The sequence below is a fragment of the Copadichromis virginalis genome, linkage group LG23 (genome assembly GCF_057382275.1).
Source record: "Copadichromis virginalis isolate Kocher_CV1m ecotype Utaka linkage group LG23, C_Virginalis_male_GT1.1, whole genome shotgun sequence".
Lineage (NCBI taxonomy): Eukaryota > Metazoa > Chordata > Actinopteri > Cichliformes > Cichlidae > Copadichromis > Copadichromis virginalis.
In genome coordinates, this window is record NC_140639.1 from 51,476,081 (window position 1) to 51,489,352 (window position 13,272).

General features: G+C 41.0%; 1 protein-coding gene across 2 annotated transcripts in view; it reads left to right on the forward strand.

The window, feature by feature from the left end:
• Positions 1-13,272, forward strand: part of dmd (dystrophin) — a 289,532-nt gene that overhangs the window by 175,515 nt on the left and 100,745 nt on the right. For both annotated transcript variants that reach the window (XM_085449001.1, XM_085449002.1), the window contains exons 32-45: positions 921-1,055; positions 1,471-1,620; positions 5,293-5,454; positions 6,180-6,296; positions 6,920-7,093; positions 7,169-7,324; positions 7,400-7,570; positions 7,707-7,886; positions 8,036-8,155; positions 8,264-8,434; positions 8,698-8,820; positions 8,913-9,047; positions 9,684-9,836; positions 12,099-12,269. In XM_085449001.1, the coding sequence (XP_085305127.1) occupies positions 921-1,055; positions 1,471-1,620; positions 5,293-5,454; positions 6,180-6,296; positions 6,920-7,093; positions 7,169-7,324; positions 7,400-7,570; positions 7,707-7,886; positions 8,036-8,155; positions 8,264-8,434; positions 8,698-8,820; positions 8,913-9,047; positions 9,684-9,836; positions 12,099-12,269 (2,118 nt within the window). The remainder of the gene's footprint in view (positions 1-920; positions 1,056-1,470; positions 1,621-5,292; positions 5,455-6,179; positions 6,297-6,919; positions 7,094-7,168; positions 7,325-7,399; positions 7,571-7,706; positions 7,887-8,035; positions 8,156-8,263; positions 8,435-8,697; positions 8,821-8,912; positions 9,048-9,683; positions 9,837-12,098; positions 12,270-13,272) is intronic.

Sequence of the window (13,272 nt, forward strand, 5' to 3'; positions counted from 1 at the left end):
TCTACACGCACTCATCGTGGGAATGAATGTTATGGTAATTTGGGAGCTTTTAATTATTTATTTGAATTGTTCTTTTTCAAGGGTGGAATGATTGTACTGTACGCATCTTTAATTACTTAAAAAATTGGATGCACAAGTTTGAATTTATGTTGCACACGGTCAAAATTGTAAAAACAGGCTCAAATATATACATGCAAGCAGTGCTAAAGCTTCTACAATGAAAAGGGCAGGCCTGTTAATTCCTTGTTTGATCGTGATTGAGTACAATCGGTAGTTTTTGTTTTAGAAAGCATTTTAGATACGCAGAACAATGAGAAAGTCCAAAGAAGTGTCTTTTATCGCTTTAATGTTCCATTGTTTCCTTTCTTTAAGCTCAAATCAGTTTGATGTTTGAATGCACAGGAAGTTACAGAAACATACAGATATTTGTGCAAAAATGTAGCCAGTAACAGTAAGTTGACAGAAAAATAAAAAGTACAGATATGTGAAAATTCTACTTAAGTACAGTAACAGAGTATTTGTACTACGTGTCTGTGTTTATCAAAATGAGGTACATTGGGGTTATCTGTAGGTATTAAAACCTGTATAAATAATAATAATTACACTTATTTTTATTTCATCTAATTCCTTCAAAGTCTTTACTAAATATATTATGAATCTAGACATATTCATATATTATTTAAACTGCAATTTGACAGCTTGACTGGATTGCTACCTAATTAAAAGGTAAATTACAAACTAATCAGTGCTTGATTTTGCTATTATGCTCCTGAGAAATAATTACATCTGTGTCTTGCAGTTTGCAATAATTCAGCTTTGACCGAAGCATTCTCTTGCTGCTCTCTCTTTTTCTGCCATTCTCCAGAGTCTTTCTTACCTCTAATTGTGAGTTCAGGGCACTTGTCTGTTTTGTGTTGCAGGAGGTGTGGGCGTGTTGGTGTGAATTGCTGTCCTACATCGAGCAGGAGAATGCCTTTCTGGACCAGTTGGAGGAGAAACTGGACAAGACAGAAAACTTGCCGGGAGGATCTGATGAGCTACAGAAGGTGCTGGATGTAAGTGTAATTCATGTGTAAAGCTGGTAAAGCACCAGGAGTGGCTCTGCAACGTTACATCAATAATGCAGTTTTGCTCCATTCTCTACACATTTAATCCACACTTGGAGAAGTCTTCACATGGTAACTGATATTGCTGTATGCTGCTCCTGTGTCTCACATCTTGCCCTCCTCTTGTGTGCTGTGCAGCCTAACGTGGAAAACGGTGAATGAATTGCTACTTGTGTTGTGGATTTCTACTGAAACTGACTCCAAGGGCTTTCACCCAATCACACACATTCCTACAGCACTGTTATCGATGCCTACGCGCTTTCTCTAATCATTCCAAGGATCCTTCGATATGCAGTAACTGGGGATCGATCAGCTGATCTTCTGACTGGTAGTTTCTCTTATTTCTTTCTGTCTGTACATGCAGAGCATCGAGGTTCTTTTGCAGCACCCAGAAGACAACAGGAACCAGATCAGAGAACTTGCCCAGACCCTGATGGATGGAGGTGTTCTGGATGAGCTGATTCAGCAAAAGTTGGATGCTTTCAACACCCGATGGGATGAACTTATGGCGAGGGTAAGATATACAGCACGTGAACTATAATGTAAGCACACAGTGGAAAACCTGAAAGAACCGTTACTTTATTGTTTTAATAAGCAGTCTACTTTTTCATATTTGTTAATATGTTTTAGGCCAGAGAGCAGTTTGTGCTCATTTACCTGAATGTGTGTAGTTTATTACTTTGTCTGGACGTAACAGTGGGAAACTCAAATAAACTAGTCACTGAACTACTTAGCATGAACTTTCTAGTCACTGTCAGAACTCTGGCTGCAGCACAGGGAGCTTTTAGGACAACCTGATAATTCATTGGTCTGGGAGACATGAAACATGGGGGGGATACACAGGGATGGCGGTAACTTAACTCTCACTGCTGAAGGACTGATGACAGAATCAGTTTCATGGCCTGAGGCATGCTTTTGGACCTCAGGGCAGTGCAGAAAGTCTTCCATGCCACAGATGACTTGTGGACCTCAGTCAGATACCATGAAGCTGGAAAACTTGATCAATGAGTAACTTAGCGTTCTCAGAGGCTGTGGACAGTTGTGTGCTGACCTGGAGAGGATGGAAAGGATGACTGTTGTATTCTTGGAGGTTGGTAGGCTGGTAACAAAATCGAGTGCTATATGAGTCCAGGGTCTGCAGTGTGTTGAGTTGTAACAGACCGGGTCAGGGTTCAGATCGGACATGCTGTCATGTGTCATGCCCTTTCACAACTCACCGGAAAAAGTTCAGGCAGAAGTGAAACAGCATCATTTCTGGGCGTCTGCCTCACGCACAATTATGGGGGTCTGAGCCATAAGCATTAGTGTCTGGGTGGGTCTTGCGGTGACGCTGGAGCGGATCTCCCGGACTACGGTGACTGATTGCCATTGTTTACTGAAGAGTGGCACCACCTGCTCCTGCTCTCAGCTGGTCTTAAAAGTCAATCCATTGATTACTGCTCATGGCTCACAGGTGAGAGGAGACAAAAGTGGGAAGCAGACTGTCCCATATTTATAAAACATAAAGTTTTGGTTGAACTTTCTATATTAGACGGTGAACAAAAGGTACTTTTATGTAATTTAATTGTTGATCTACTACGTAACTAAAAGTGGAGGTCCTTATCAGCAGGAAAAGTTCTAGAACTTCTAAAAATACAGTTCGATTTTTTAGCCACTGGTAGGATTTCTTGTTGTCACGCACATCTTCTCTTTGAGCTTGATTAATGATTCTTCTCTTCATTGTAATTCTCCTGAGACATCTTGTGTTTCTCGTCATTTTCACACATTAACTGTTTTTTTTAATCATTGCTCCCCTTTTGTATCTTTATCTGCCTAATTCTTGTCCTCCATTTGTCCCTTTGCCATCCTTCCAGTCATCACCGATGACATGATTGTATTCTCAGCCACTTGCTGTGATCCTCAGCGACAGATTAGACATAGTTGTGCGCCTCCCTTACAATAGAACCAGATTAATGTTCTCCTTGCTGCCTGATAAGCCTTCTTTTGTTTATCTACCCTACATAGACTGCAAGAGTGTGTGTGCGTGTTTTGTGTTTTTTATTTCAGACCTTTTGTATTTTTGAGAGGAACAGAAGCTCCTGCTCCTTGTTTTGGTATTTATACCAGCATGTATGCATGTAGGGAGAGACTGGGTAGGTCTGAGCCCTGTTTATTTGTTATCTATGAAGACGACGAGGAGCCGCGAGACAGGACCAGAGTTTTAGTGAGTATTTCTTGGAATGATGGATGAGAAGAAAATGTGCACAGAGAGCAAAATATTACCTGGATGTTTTTCCTTTGTTGAGCTGAAAAGACGGCATTGAGGAAATCAATTTTTATTTCTTACATCTGGCAAAAATTGGATGTTTCATGAGCAACACTGTCAGATAACTAGGGTTGTTTGTCAGTTTCATGGTCTTCCCAGGGATTTCAGATGACCTTTGAAATCTTATTGTTTTAAAATTTGAACATAATGACATGTACTCAAAATGCCACATTAGTCTGAATATATCATCCAAAGCTTTGTTTGAGCAAAAGTCTTGTTACAGAAAGGAAAGGGATTCAAGGAGATTTCAGCAATTCATCTTTAAACTGACTAAAATTCAATTTTCTTATGCAAGTGAAATATGGTTATATATAAGCGTAGAGGTTTAGTTTTCACTTATAATAAGTTAGCATTATTATTATATTAAGCAGGATGACAACACATGTTCAAAATGCAAATTGAGTAAAATAAATAAATACATAAAATGTTATAAAAAAATGCCCAAATGAAAATCTGATATTCTGTTTACTCTATCAAAAACTAAAGGAACTCTTTTTCTGTCATCATGTTTCAACTTTCTTTCCATGACGAGAGGTGCACGATAAATAAGCTAAATAGAGACGAGCCATACTCACTGTTTAATCTTGGTTTATTCTCATCTGATGATAAAAGGTGACTTGCTATGAGTGGCCACAGTACAGACGAAAGTATGACTTCTGTTATTGACACAGTACCGTCAGTAAACTGAAGGCCTGAGCATGCTACAGAAGTCGACTTTAAAGGGGTTTGGGAGAAAGGTAACATTTTCAACAATGTTTGTTAGATTCAGACAATTTTTTGGTTTCATTCAGCAGAACAATGATCTACTTCACTTGTCACATGCTGTGCTGCTATAACAGCTTATTTTGATTTAGAAAGTGATTCTGAGATTGTGGCTCTGTTGTCATTGGTGATTACTCTTACCCCAGAGGCTTCAAAAAGCATTATTCTTCCTTTTCACCCTACTTAGCTGATGAAAAATAAGATAAGTGCAAGAGTCAGTCAGCTTCCTTTCACAAGCTCTAGTTAGCTGACAGAGCAGAATAATAATCTCAATATATTAATGTTCCACTTTAAAGTGATAAATCTGCCCCATGCATGCAAAAAACAATAATTAAATAATTCCACGTCTCCTTGTTCATTTCTTCAGATCACAGATGCATACTTGGAGATTTCATTTCATTGTTTGGTAACAGATGAAAACCAATTGGAAGGTGTTTTTAACATAAGGCAGTCAGTCACCGATGTTCGGGATAGAGGAATAATGAGTAAGAAGAAAAACCCGAGTGAGGGCCTCAGACACATGCACTGCTAGCACAAGGCTTAGGCTGCCTCAGGACTATACTTGGAACCATTATCCTTCTGTATGGGATTAGTATGTTCACCTGTAACCGCATACATTTAAGCCTTCTCTCTCACACACAGTCACACAGGCTCTTATATGATGTAATAGGATTGTTTACTAGTTATTCCTGTCTGCAGTTAACGAGAGAGTGAAGATGGAAACACTGCAGTAGACACTGAGACACCTCACTGATAACAAATTTCAGAAGAGCGTCGGTTATATAGCGACAACACCGAGAGGACATGCGAGAGAAATCCCAGAATCCATCCTTCAAGAGGGTACACACAGGGGGCTGTGTGTCTTTGTGTAGATGTACTCCTGTCTCGTGTATGTAGCTGTGTGTGTCTGTTTGTGTGCTAATAGTGAAGCCTCTACGAGTGCTTTACTGTGCTAAAATTCTCATGGCCTGTAAATAGCTAGAAAATAGTCTGTTTTCATATTTAAAGATACGCAAACTGGGCGCTGGTTCTACAGGAGAGGGGCCGGACTTTTAGTTATTGTTCTTGTTCTAATTTACATGAGTTAGAATATGTCTTTTGACTTTCTTGTTTCCACAGGCAGCACTCAGGCAAAAAGAGCTGGAGCAGAACCTCCAGTGGGCTCGGGAGAATGACGAGACCCTGAAGCAGATCCAGGAATCCTTAGCTAACACAGACCGCCACCTTACTGCATACCTGGCTGATCAAATCGACGCTCAGCAGATACCACAGGAAGCTCAGGTAGCCATAGCACAATAATCCCTCTATAACCTTTATAGTCACATGAGAGGAACAAAGGCATTTGTTTCCCACGCCAACCGAGGAAGACAGAATTCCAAACGATATCCTGACTTTATAAACATTTGTAAAATATTACAGCACCCAAGTGTGAGGTCTAATATCAGCTGGCCAAAATAAAAAGAACCAGTTCTGAAACCAGTTTGGGCGTCTTTAGCAGATTGAAAGTCTCTGTTTAAGGGCAAATCCAGACCACCGCTCACCACTGGTGTTAGGAAACAAACAGACACACAAACAGCCTCGGTCTTTGTGTCCTTGCCTCTTTTTCCTGCTGTCTTCCCCACACTTTGACTTGATTTCTCTCTGTCTCCCTTTCACCATCTCTTTTTCAATCTCTCTCTCACTGACACACACACACAAGAGGATAAAAGGATGATTACATTATTGGAGCAGAGTGGACTTTGTTTTTAAAGAGAAGGGTGGCAGAGACAAAGTGTGTGCGAGAGAATCTGTAAGTGTGGCGGTGATGTAGGCTCGTGTTTGGACTCCATCTTCTCTCTTCTTGATATCTCCTGCCCCCTTGTGGTCAGCAGAAGGCTGTACACTGTCAGTCCATTTAAGCATTTTTAGGGTTATTTCACTTTGACTTTAGTGTTTAATTGAATTTAATAAATTACATAAAATTACATGAATTCCTTATGTATCATGTGTGTTTGTGTTTTCACAAGAAAATCCAGTCAGAGCTGAGCAGCCATGAAACGACCCTGGAGGACTTGAGGAAGAAGAACCAGAACAAAGACAAAGAGCCTTCCCCAAAGATCATGGGACAGATGGACTTTACCCAGGTACATAACCACAGACAGTGTGCTGAAATGGGTAATATAGGTGCAAACAGCCCTTACTGACGACCACTTGAAAACATCAGGTCACGTTTTTTTATCCTAAAGCTAGAAAACATGTAAATGGACTCTACTCGAATGCTCAGATCTCCTGCACATCAAATTTCCTCATCAGAACCTGTTTTGAGGTGTTGGGTGGTACAACCAACAGTACAGTATAAAACGCAGAAGATAATGCTGAAAATCAAAGGGCATTATTACTTACATCAGTGCGAGCATACTGTGCCATGTGGGGTGGCTGTAGCTCAGGTGGTAGGTCATCTACTGAGCGGTTGGTGGTTCGATTCCTGGCTTCCCCTAGTCTGCATGCCAAATATCCTTGGGCAAGATACTACTCAACTGCAAGTATGCATGTGTGTTGCACATTTGCGCCACTGACAGGTGATCAAATACCTGCCAGTACTCAAACGTGTCTTTGGAAGTTATTGCCGTGGTAACTGTATCAATGACCACTTTTTGCCATGTTAGTGGACACATGTACAGACAGGATATGGTGTTTGCTGTAATCAGTACTCCTGTAGGACTCGTTGCCTATCATTATGTGTACTATGGGTCTTGTCATTTCCCAGAATATGCTGGCAGATGTGTGGACTAAGTTCCGACTCTTCCAGAAGCCTGCCAACTTTGATTCTCGGCTGCTCGAGTGTGAGCGCGTGCTAGCCTGGGTCAAAAGTCAAATGGGGGTGCTGGACATCCGCAGTGTGGAGCAGGATGTGGTGCAGTCACAGCTGGAGCAGTGCATGGTGGGTATTTGTTTCACATACGAACTGATGGAGAGATTCTATTTTAAGTGGCTTCTATCTATTTGGCTTGAACAGAAGCTGTATAAAGCGCTGAGTGAAGTGAAAGGGGAGGTGGAGACGGTTATAAAAACAGGCAGACAAATCGTACAGCGGCAGCAGACTGAGCAGCCCAAAGAGCTGGACGACAGAGTGACCGCCCTGAAACTGCTGTATAACCAGATGGGAGCTCAGGTTAGGACACACACACATACGCACACACACACTGGAGTAACTCCACCAGCATAATCAAAGAATATGTGTTTGTAGGTGACAGAGAGTAAGTTGGAGCTGGAGAAGAGTCTGAAGTTGTCAAGGAAGCTGCGTAAGGAGCTGAACGGGCTCACAGAATGGCTCGCCGCCACTGATGCCGAGTTGACGAGGCGCTCTGCAGTGGATGGAATGCCCAGTGACCTGAAGGATGAGGTGGCGTGGGCACAGGTACCTACGTGTATATATCGACATGAAGACAAACATTAAAGAGTGATAATATCTTTTATTTTAAGTGCCTTTATAAACATGCAAGGTCACCTTACATAGAAAAGTTCTTCTGTCCTTGTTTCCTAATTGTTCTCAGTGCATCCATGGGGAGACGGAGAGACACCAGCCACAGCTGCAGGCAGTGGTGGACCTCGCCGAGGCCTTAAAGGCTGTGCTGCGCGGCCACGGAGGCCTGGTGGACGACAAAGTCAGCCTGCTGCACTGCAACTGGATTGCAGTGACTTCTAGAGCAGAAGAATGGCTCAACCTGCTGCTGGTCAGAAATAGAGCTGAAATCATTCTGTGATTTTCATTTACCTGTTGTTTCGGTTCTAATATTAGACCTGGTTTGCTAAATATAGCTCTTGTAGATGTCACTGTTTGCAGAAGAAGAGTCCGATTTTTCTCTTTCTTTATCTCTTTCAGGACTACCAGCAGCAGATGCACAAGTTGGATGGACAAATACAGGAAGTGAATGGATGGATCAATGGTGCAGAGAGAAAAATGAATGAGATAGACAGCCAGGGACCCAGTGATGTGTTGAAGGTTCTATTGTTTATATACTTTGAGGCTTTTTCCCTATGCCAAATGTTTCTTTCATGCCTTTGGTGAAGACAGTTTATGCACCTTACATATGTGTCTTGGGACCTGCAGGTGCTACGTGCAGAGCTGGAACTCACCAGAGGAAAGATGGAGGAGGTAAGGTCTCTGGGGCAAGAGTTAATGTCCACCAGGGGGGACAACTGCCAGGCCCAGGTCAGACCCAAGCTGGAGCAGCTTAACCACAGATTTGACACCATCTCTCAGCGCATTACCTCTGGAATGGTAGGGAAGTACCTTTATGGAGATATACTTTTAGAGCAGTAACACACAGTCTGTTTGTTTGGCTGTTTCATATTTATTGTTAAATGCTATATCTTAAATCCTAAAATCCATGAATTTACTTTAATAGATTTCAAATTGTAGTTGCTCCTTAACTCTTCTTCTTAGTCTTACTACATAGGTCTGCGACTGTGTAAATAAATGTACGTTCTGTGTGTATGTGTGCGCCTGTACATCGTTGCCATGGGACTGTGTGTGTGCGGCAGACGGCAGCATCAGCCAAAGAGCTGGAGCAGTACCACAGTGACGCGCAGGTCTGGCTGGAGCTCCTGGAAGATGAAGTCAAACAAGGGGAAAACCTGAAGGAAGAAGATTTCCTGGAGGACAAGGTCTGTTACCCTCACACCAAGGTTCAGTCACAGCTAGTGTGACTTCCAGTCATTTTCTGTTTCGACTAACAAACCAAGCATGTACTTTTTAGGACTGTGAGGAGGGCGCAGTTAAGGAGTTACTATTAAAAGGAGAGAGTCTACAGAAGAGAGTCCCGGATCTGGACAAGAGAGAGGAGATCAGACTTAAGCATAACAAGCTGAACATGAAATACAACACAGTGAAGGTAACACACACAACAGCTAATATTAAACAGAGTAATAACATGGGAGTATATTCACAATGTGTTATATCATTGCAATGAAATAGCTAAAAGTTGCTGCTAACACATTAAGCCAAAGCCTGTTATCTGTGTTCAAGTCAGCAAAAAGTTGCTCTTTGCTGGCTAGCATATTATGCTAATATTAGCATATTATGTTAACAATAAGCCAAAATAAAGCAAACCATTACATTAAATAAAATAAAACTTAACAAAGTAAAGATTTTTTCATTTTCACTAAATACAAAACTAAACTTGTTGTACTTGCTTCTATAAATATAGAAGTATGTATGTATTACATTAAATAAATAAAAACATGTTAACGTGCTCATACATGCAAATACAGAAACAGTTTCTACAATGAAAACTTTTTGAGTCAGTACTTTCATGACCAGCTTTTTTTGAGATAATAATTGTGGGAGGAAAGAAGCAAGATGACATGAATGTTAATGTTCTTCTCAGCTATAGCTGCACATAAACACTGTTTTATTTTGAATACATGTAACAGCAGGTCAGTTGGATGAAAGCTGTGTCACATAAAGATATTCGTGATATTCATGTGTGTGCATGTCTCTGTGTGCTTGTGTGGGCACATGCATGTAGGACCTGCGCGTCCTTCGAAACAGGAAGGCATTGGCCATTGCGCCCCAGTGGTACCAATACAGGAGGAAGTCACATGACCTGCTTGCCTGGCTAGATGACATTCAGCGCAGAGTGGACTTACTGCCTGACCCGCCTGAGGGAGAGAGGGTCAAGGTGACGATGTGCACAGAAACACACACACAGCTCCATTCCATAAAGCACTTCTTTGTATTTTCTATTTGGCTTTTCTCAAAGACCCACAGCCTGACTTTGTTTGTCACCGCAGCTCTTCATCTCACGCCTTTTCTTTCCCACATCGTCTGCTTTGATCTTTTGCCATTCTGTGTTTTGCGGTATATATTCCTTTGTTTCTATCCTTCCTCTCCCCTTCTCCAACTTTTGGATAAAGATTTAATATCAAAGATTTGCAGCTTAATGACATGGAAACACTCCCTGAGCATTTTTTAAGGGAATAGTCTTTTTATTACGATCACCTGTAGATTTTATCAAGGATTTAGTTTTTTATTAATGGACCAGAGTTGTATGCAATATTTTATTGTCATTAAATAATTACTAACTGTCTTTTAAGGCAGCATTGAACTTAAAATCCCTGTTTATTACTTCACGATGATGATAAAACATGCTCCTATGTAATTCAGTATACTATTGAGCTTTGCTGCAGCAAACATACTTGACCTCACTTGACCAACTCAGTAGCTTTAGACATTGCCAACATTATATTAAAACCGTGTACTTTACTTATATTTGCCACTTGATTAGTTTTTCAGAATAATTTATATACACTGTGGTGTAAAGTAATCACTTATTCACACAAACCATTGAATTCAGGTGTTCCAATCTCTTAGATAGCCACAGATGTACAAATGACAGAGCAAGGTTATGCTGAGGTGTATAGTGCACATCACTATAGACCTCCAGACTTCATGTGGGATTCAGATTAGCTCGGGACCAGTAGGTAGAGAGCTTCATGGCTGGGCAGCTGTATCCAGGCCCTACATCACCATGACAAGCACAATTGCAAAGCATTGGATGTAGTGGCCTAGAGCATGGTGCTACTAGACTCTAGAGCAGTGAAGATGTGCTCTCTGGAGCGATGAATCATATTTCTCTGTCTGGAAATCCACTGGATGAGTCTGGGTTTGGCAGTTGCCAAGTAAATGGCTCTTGTCAGACTGCATTGTCTCAATTGTAAAGTTTGGTATGGGGCCATTTCTCAGGAGCTGGGCTCGGCCTCTTAGTTCTAGTGAAAGGAACTCTTAATCCTTCAGTGCATGAAGACCCACAAAGACATGGATGAGCAAGTTTGGTGTGGAAGAATTTGACTGACCAGCACAGAGTCCTGACTTCAACCCAATACAACACCTTTGGGATGAATTGGAGCTGAGACGGCGAGCCAGGTCTACTCGTCCACCATCAGTGTCTGACTTCACAAATGCACTTGGAAGGGAAAGCCTACCCAGAAGAGTTGAGGGTTTTATAGCTGCAAAGGGTGAGCCAACGTCAAATTAAACCCATGTTAAAAATGGGATCTCAATCAATTTCATACGCTTGTGAAGGCAGCATTTGTAACTTTGTTACAGTTTGTAGGCACTCCTTCCAGTTTTTGAAACTACAGCATCTGAAAAGAACACAAGAATCATATTGTTTGTTTAGAGCAATTTTAAGTATTAAGATGTCCAATGATTTCTTATTTTGATCAAAGTGCTACAGCAGTGCAGCACTAACATCTGGTTCTGATTTGGAGAAGGTGTGAGAAGGAAACCCTGGACTCCCACCAGTTTCCCCGCCCTTTCTGACTCTCTGTATGTGTTTCACTTTCAGATGATCACTATGACATTTCGCTAAGCGGACACACCACCCGCACGTCTCAGACTCATCATCATTGCCGCGACAGATATTCCTCACTGCTTGTCCGTCTGTGTCTCTGTCCATCCTTCTGCTTCCAGTCTGTTCGTGTAGCTCTTTGTTTCTGTTCAGCCAGAAGCTGCTTAGTTCACACATAGCACAATAACTTTACTTGTTCTCTGTATGAATAAAGTCTCAAGGCAGTCAGTGCCTCATGATCATAGCACTGCTTTCTTTTTGAAATGGAGTTAAATACTATACAAATATGCAGCCTGAACTTTGTATGTTTATATGTGACACTGACGAACACAACACTTTGTCCCTTTTGTCAATGTATTGTCTCTGATGGGTAAATGATGTGCTGATGGGAAAAAGAAAGTGGAATGTGTCATTATTTATTATTTGAAATGTTTGTGTAACTGTGTGTGTGTGTGTGTGTGTGTGTGTGTGTGTGTGTGTGTGTGTGAGAGAGAGAATGTGTTTCCAATACATCTACATACTTCTCTGTGCTTGCCCCACTTGGCCCCCAACCAATAGCAAGTGACCTTCCCCATTGATTTTGTTCAATAGGAAATTGGCTCAGAGTTCGACAAGAAGAAGGAGGAGCTTAAGGAGGTGCAGGGCTTAGCCAATCAGCTTTCAGAGGCTGGAGCCACCAATCTAGTGGAGCCCCGCCAACTCCAGCTCAACACACGCTGGGTTGAGGTGGAGGGCAAGTTCATACCCTTCAAAAGACAATGTGTGAGTTTCAGTAGGCACAACTTGTGTATCTACAGTACTAACAGAAAATACTTTAATTATTATATTTCAATACTAACTCTTTAATCTCTCAAAGGTAGTAGTAAAAGTTGTAACAATTCATTTTTATGTAACAGCATGAAAGCTTCAATCCAAACGAAGGTTAGGAGCAGTAAACTTATTAAGTCCACAGTCAGCCAACGAACAGTGTTCTGATCGAGTACAAACTAATATTGGTACCACAAACTCATTAGCTCTAACAACTATGATATGCTAATAGTGCTATCTTAATAATTTACTACTAGATTCAGAATTCATGTAGGCTGTTTTTTAATAGTGCTACCGAGGTGGTTAGCATAGAGTGGTTACATTTTGTGTGTTTGCCTATGAAACTTATGGATGATAAGAAACATTTAAAATGTTACCAACGTTATCTTTTAGTAAAATATTAGTCCCTACCTAAATACCCCAAATTTGAGACCTTCTCTATCTCTTTACATTTTTAATACCTTCAAAACTGATAGTACAATACATTTTTATGTTTTGAAAATCTGGATTTGATTTTCTCCACTCAAGGAAACAAGTTGCTTTTTGTGTCTTTCTATGCTGCATTCTCATCCACACATTATACCTGTACACAAGTTTAAATCTCCTTGGTTGCTTTGTCTTACTCTGTGTCACTGCATGCCTCCTGCTCCACAAACCAATCACATTACTGGCAGTTCCCTGATCTGCAAATCACAGACGATGTATTTATCTTGTAAGCCACTAACAGGAAATCCATGTACATAGACAGATACGCATGTGAACTGTCAGATTTCAGGTATACATTAGTTTATTTCTACATGTGATTTCAGACCAGTCTTAAGCACAGTAGTATCAGTTTGTCATTTTCTGCCTTGCTCTCTCACAGCATTGGACAGTAAACATATAAGCTGCTAATGTCACTCATCTGGTCAAATATTTTCCTTAAATATTACTGATCACAGCGATCTTATGAAGCTGA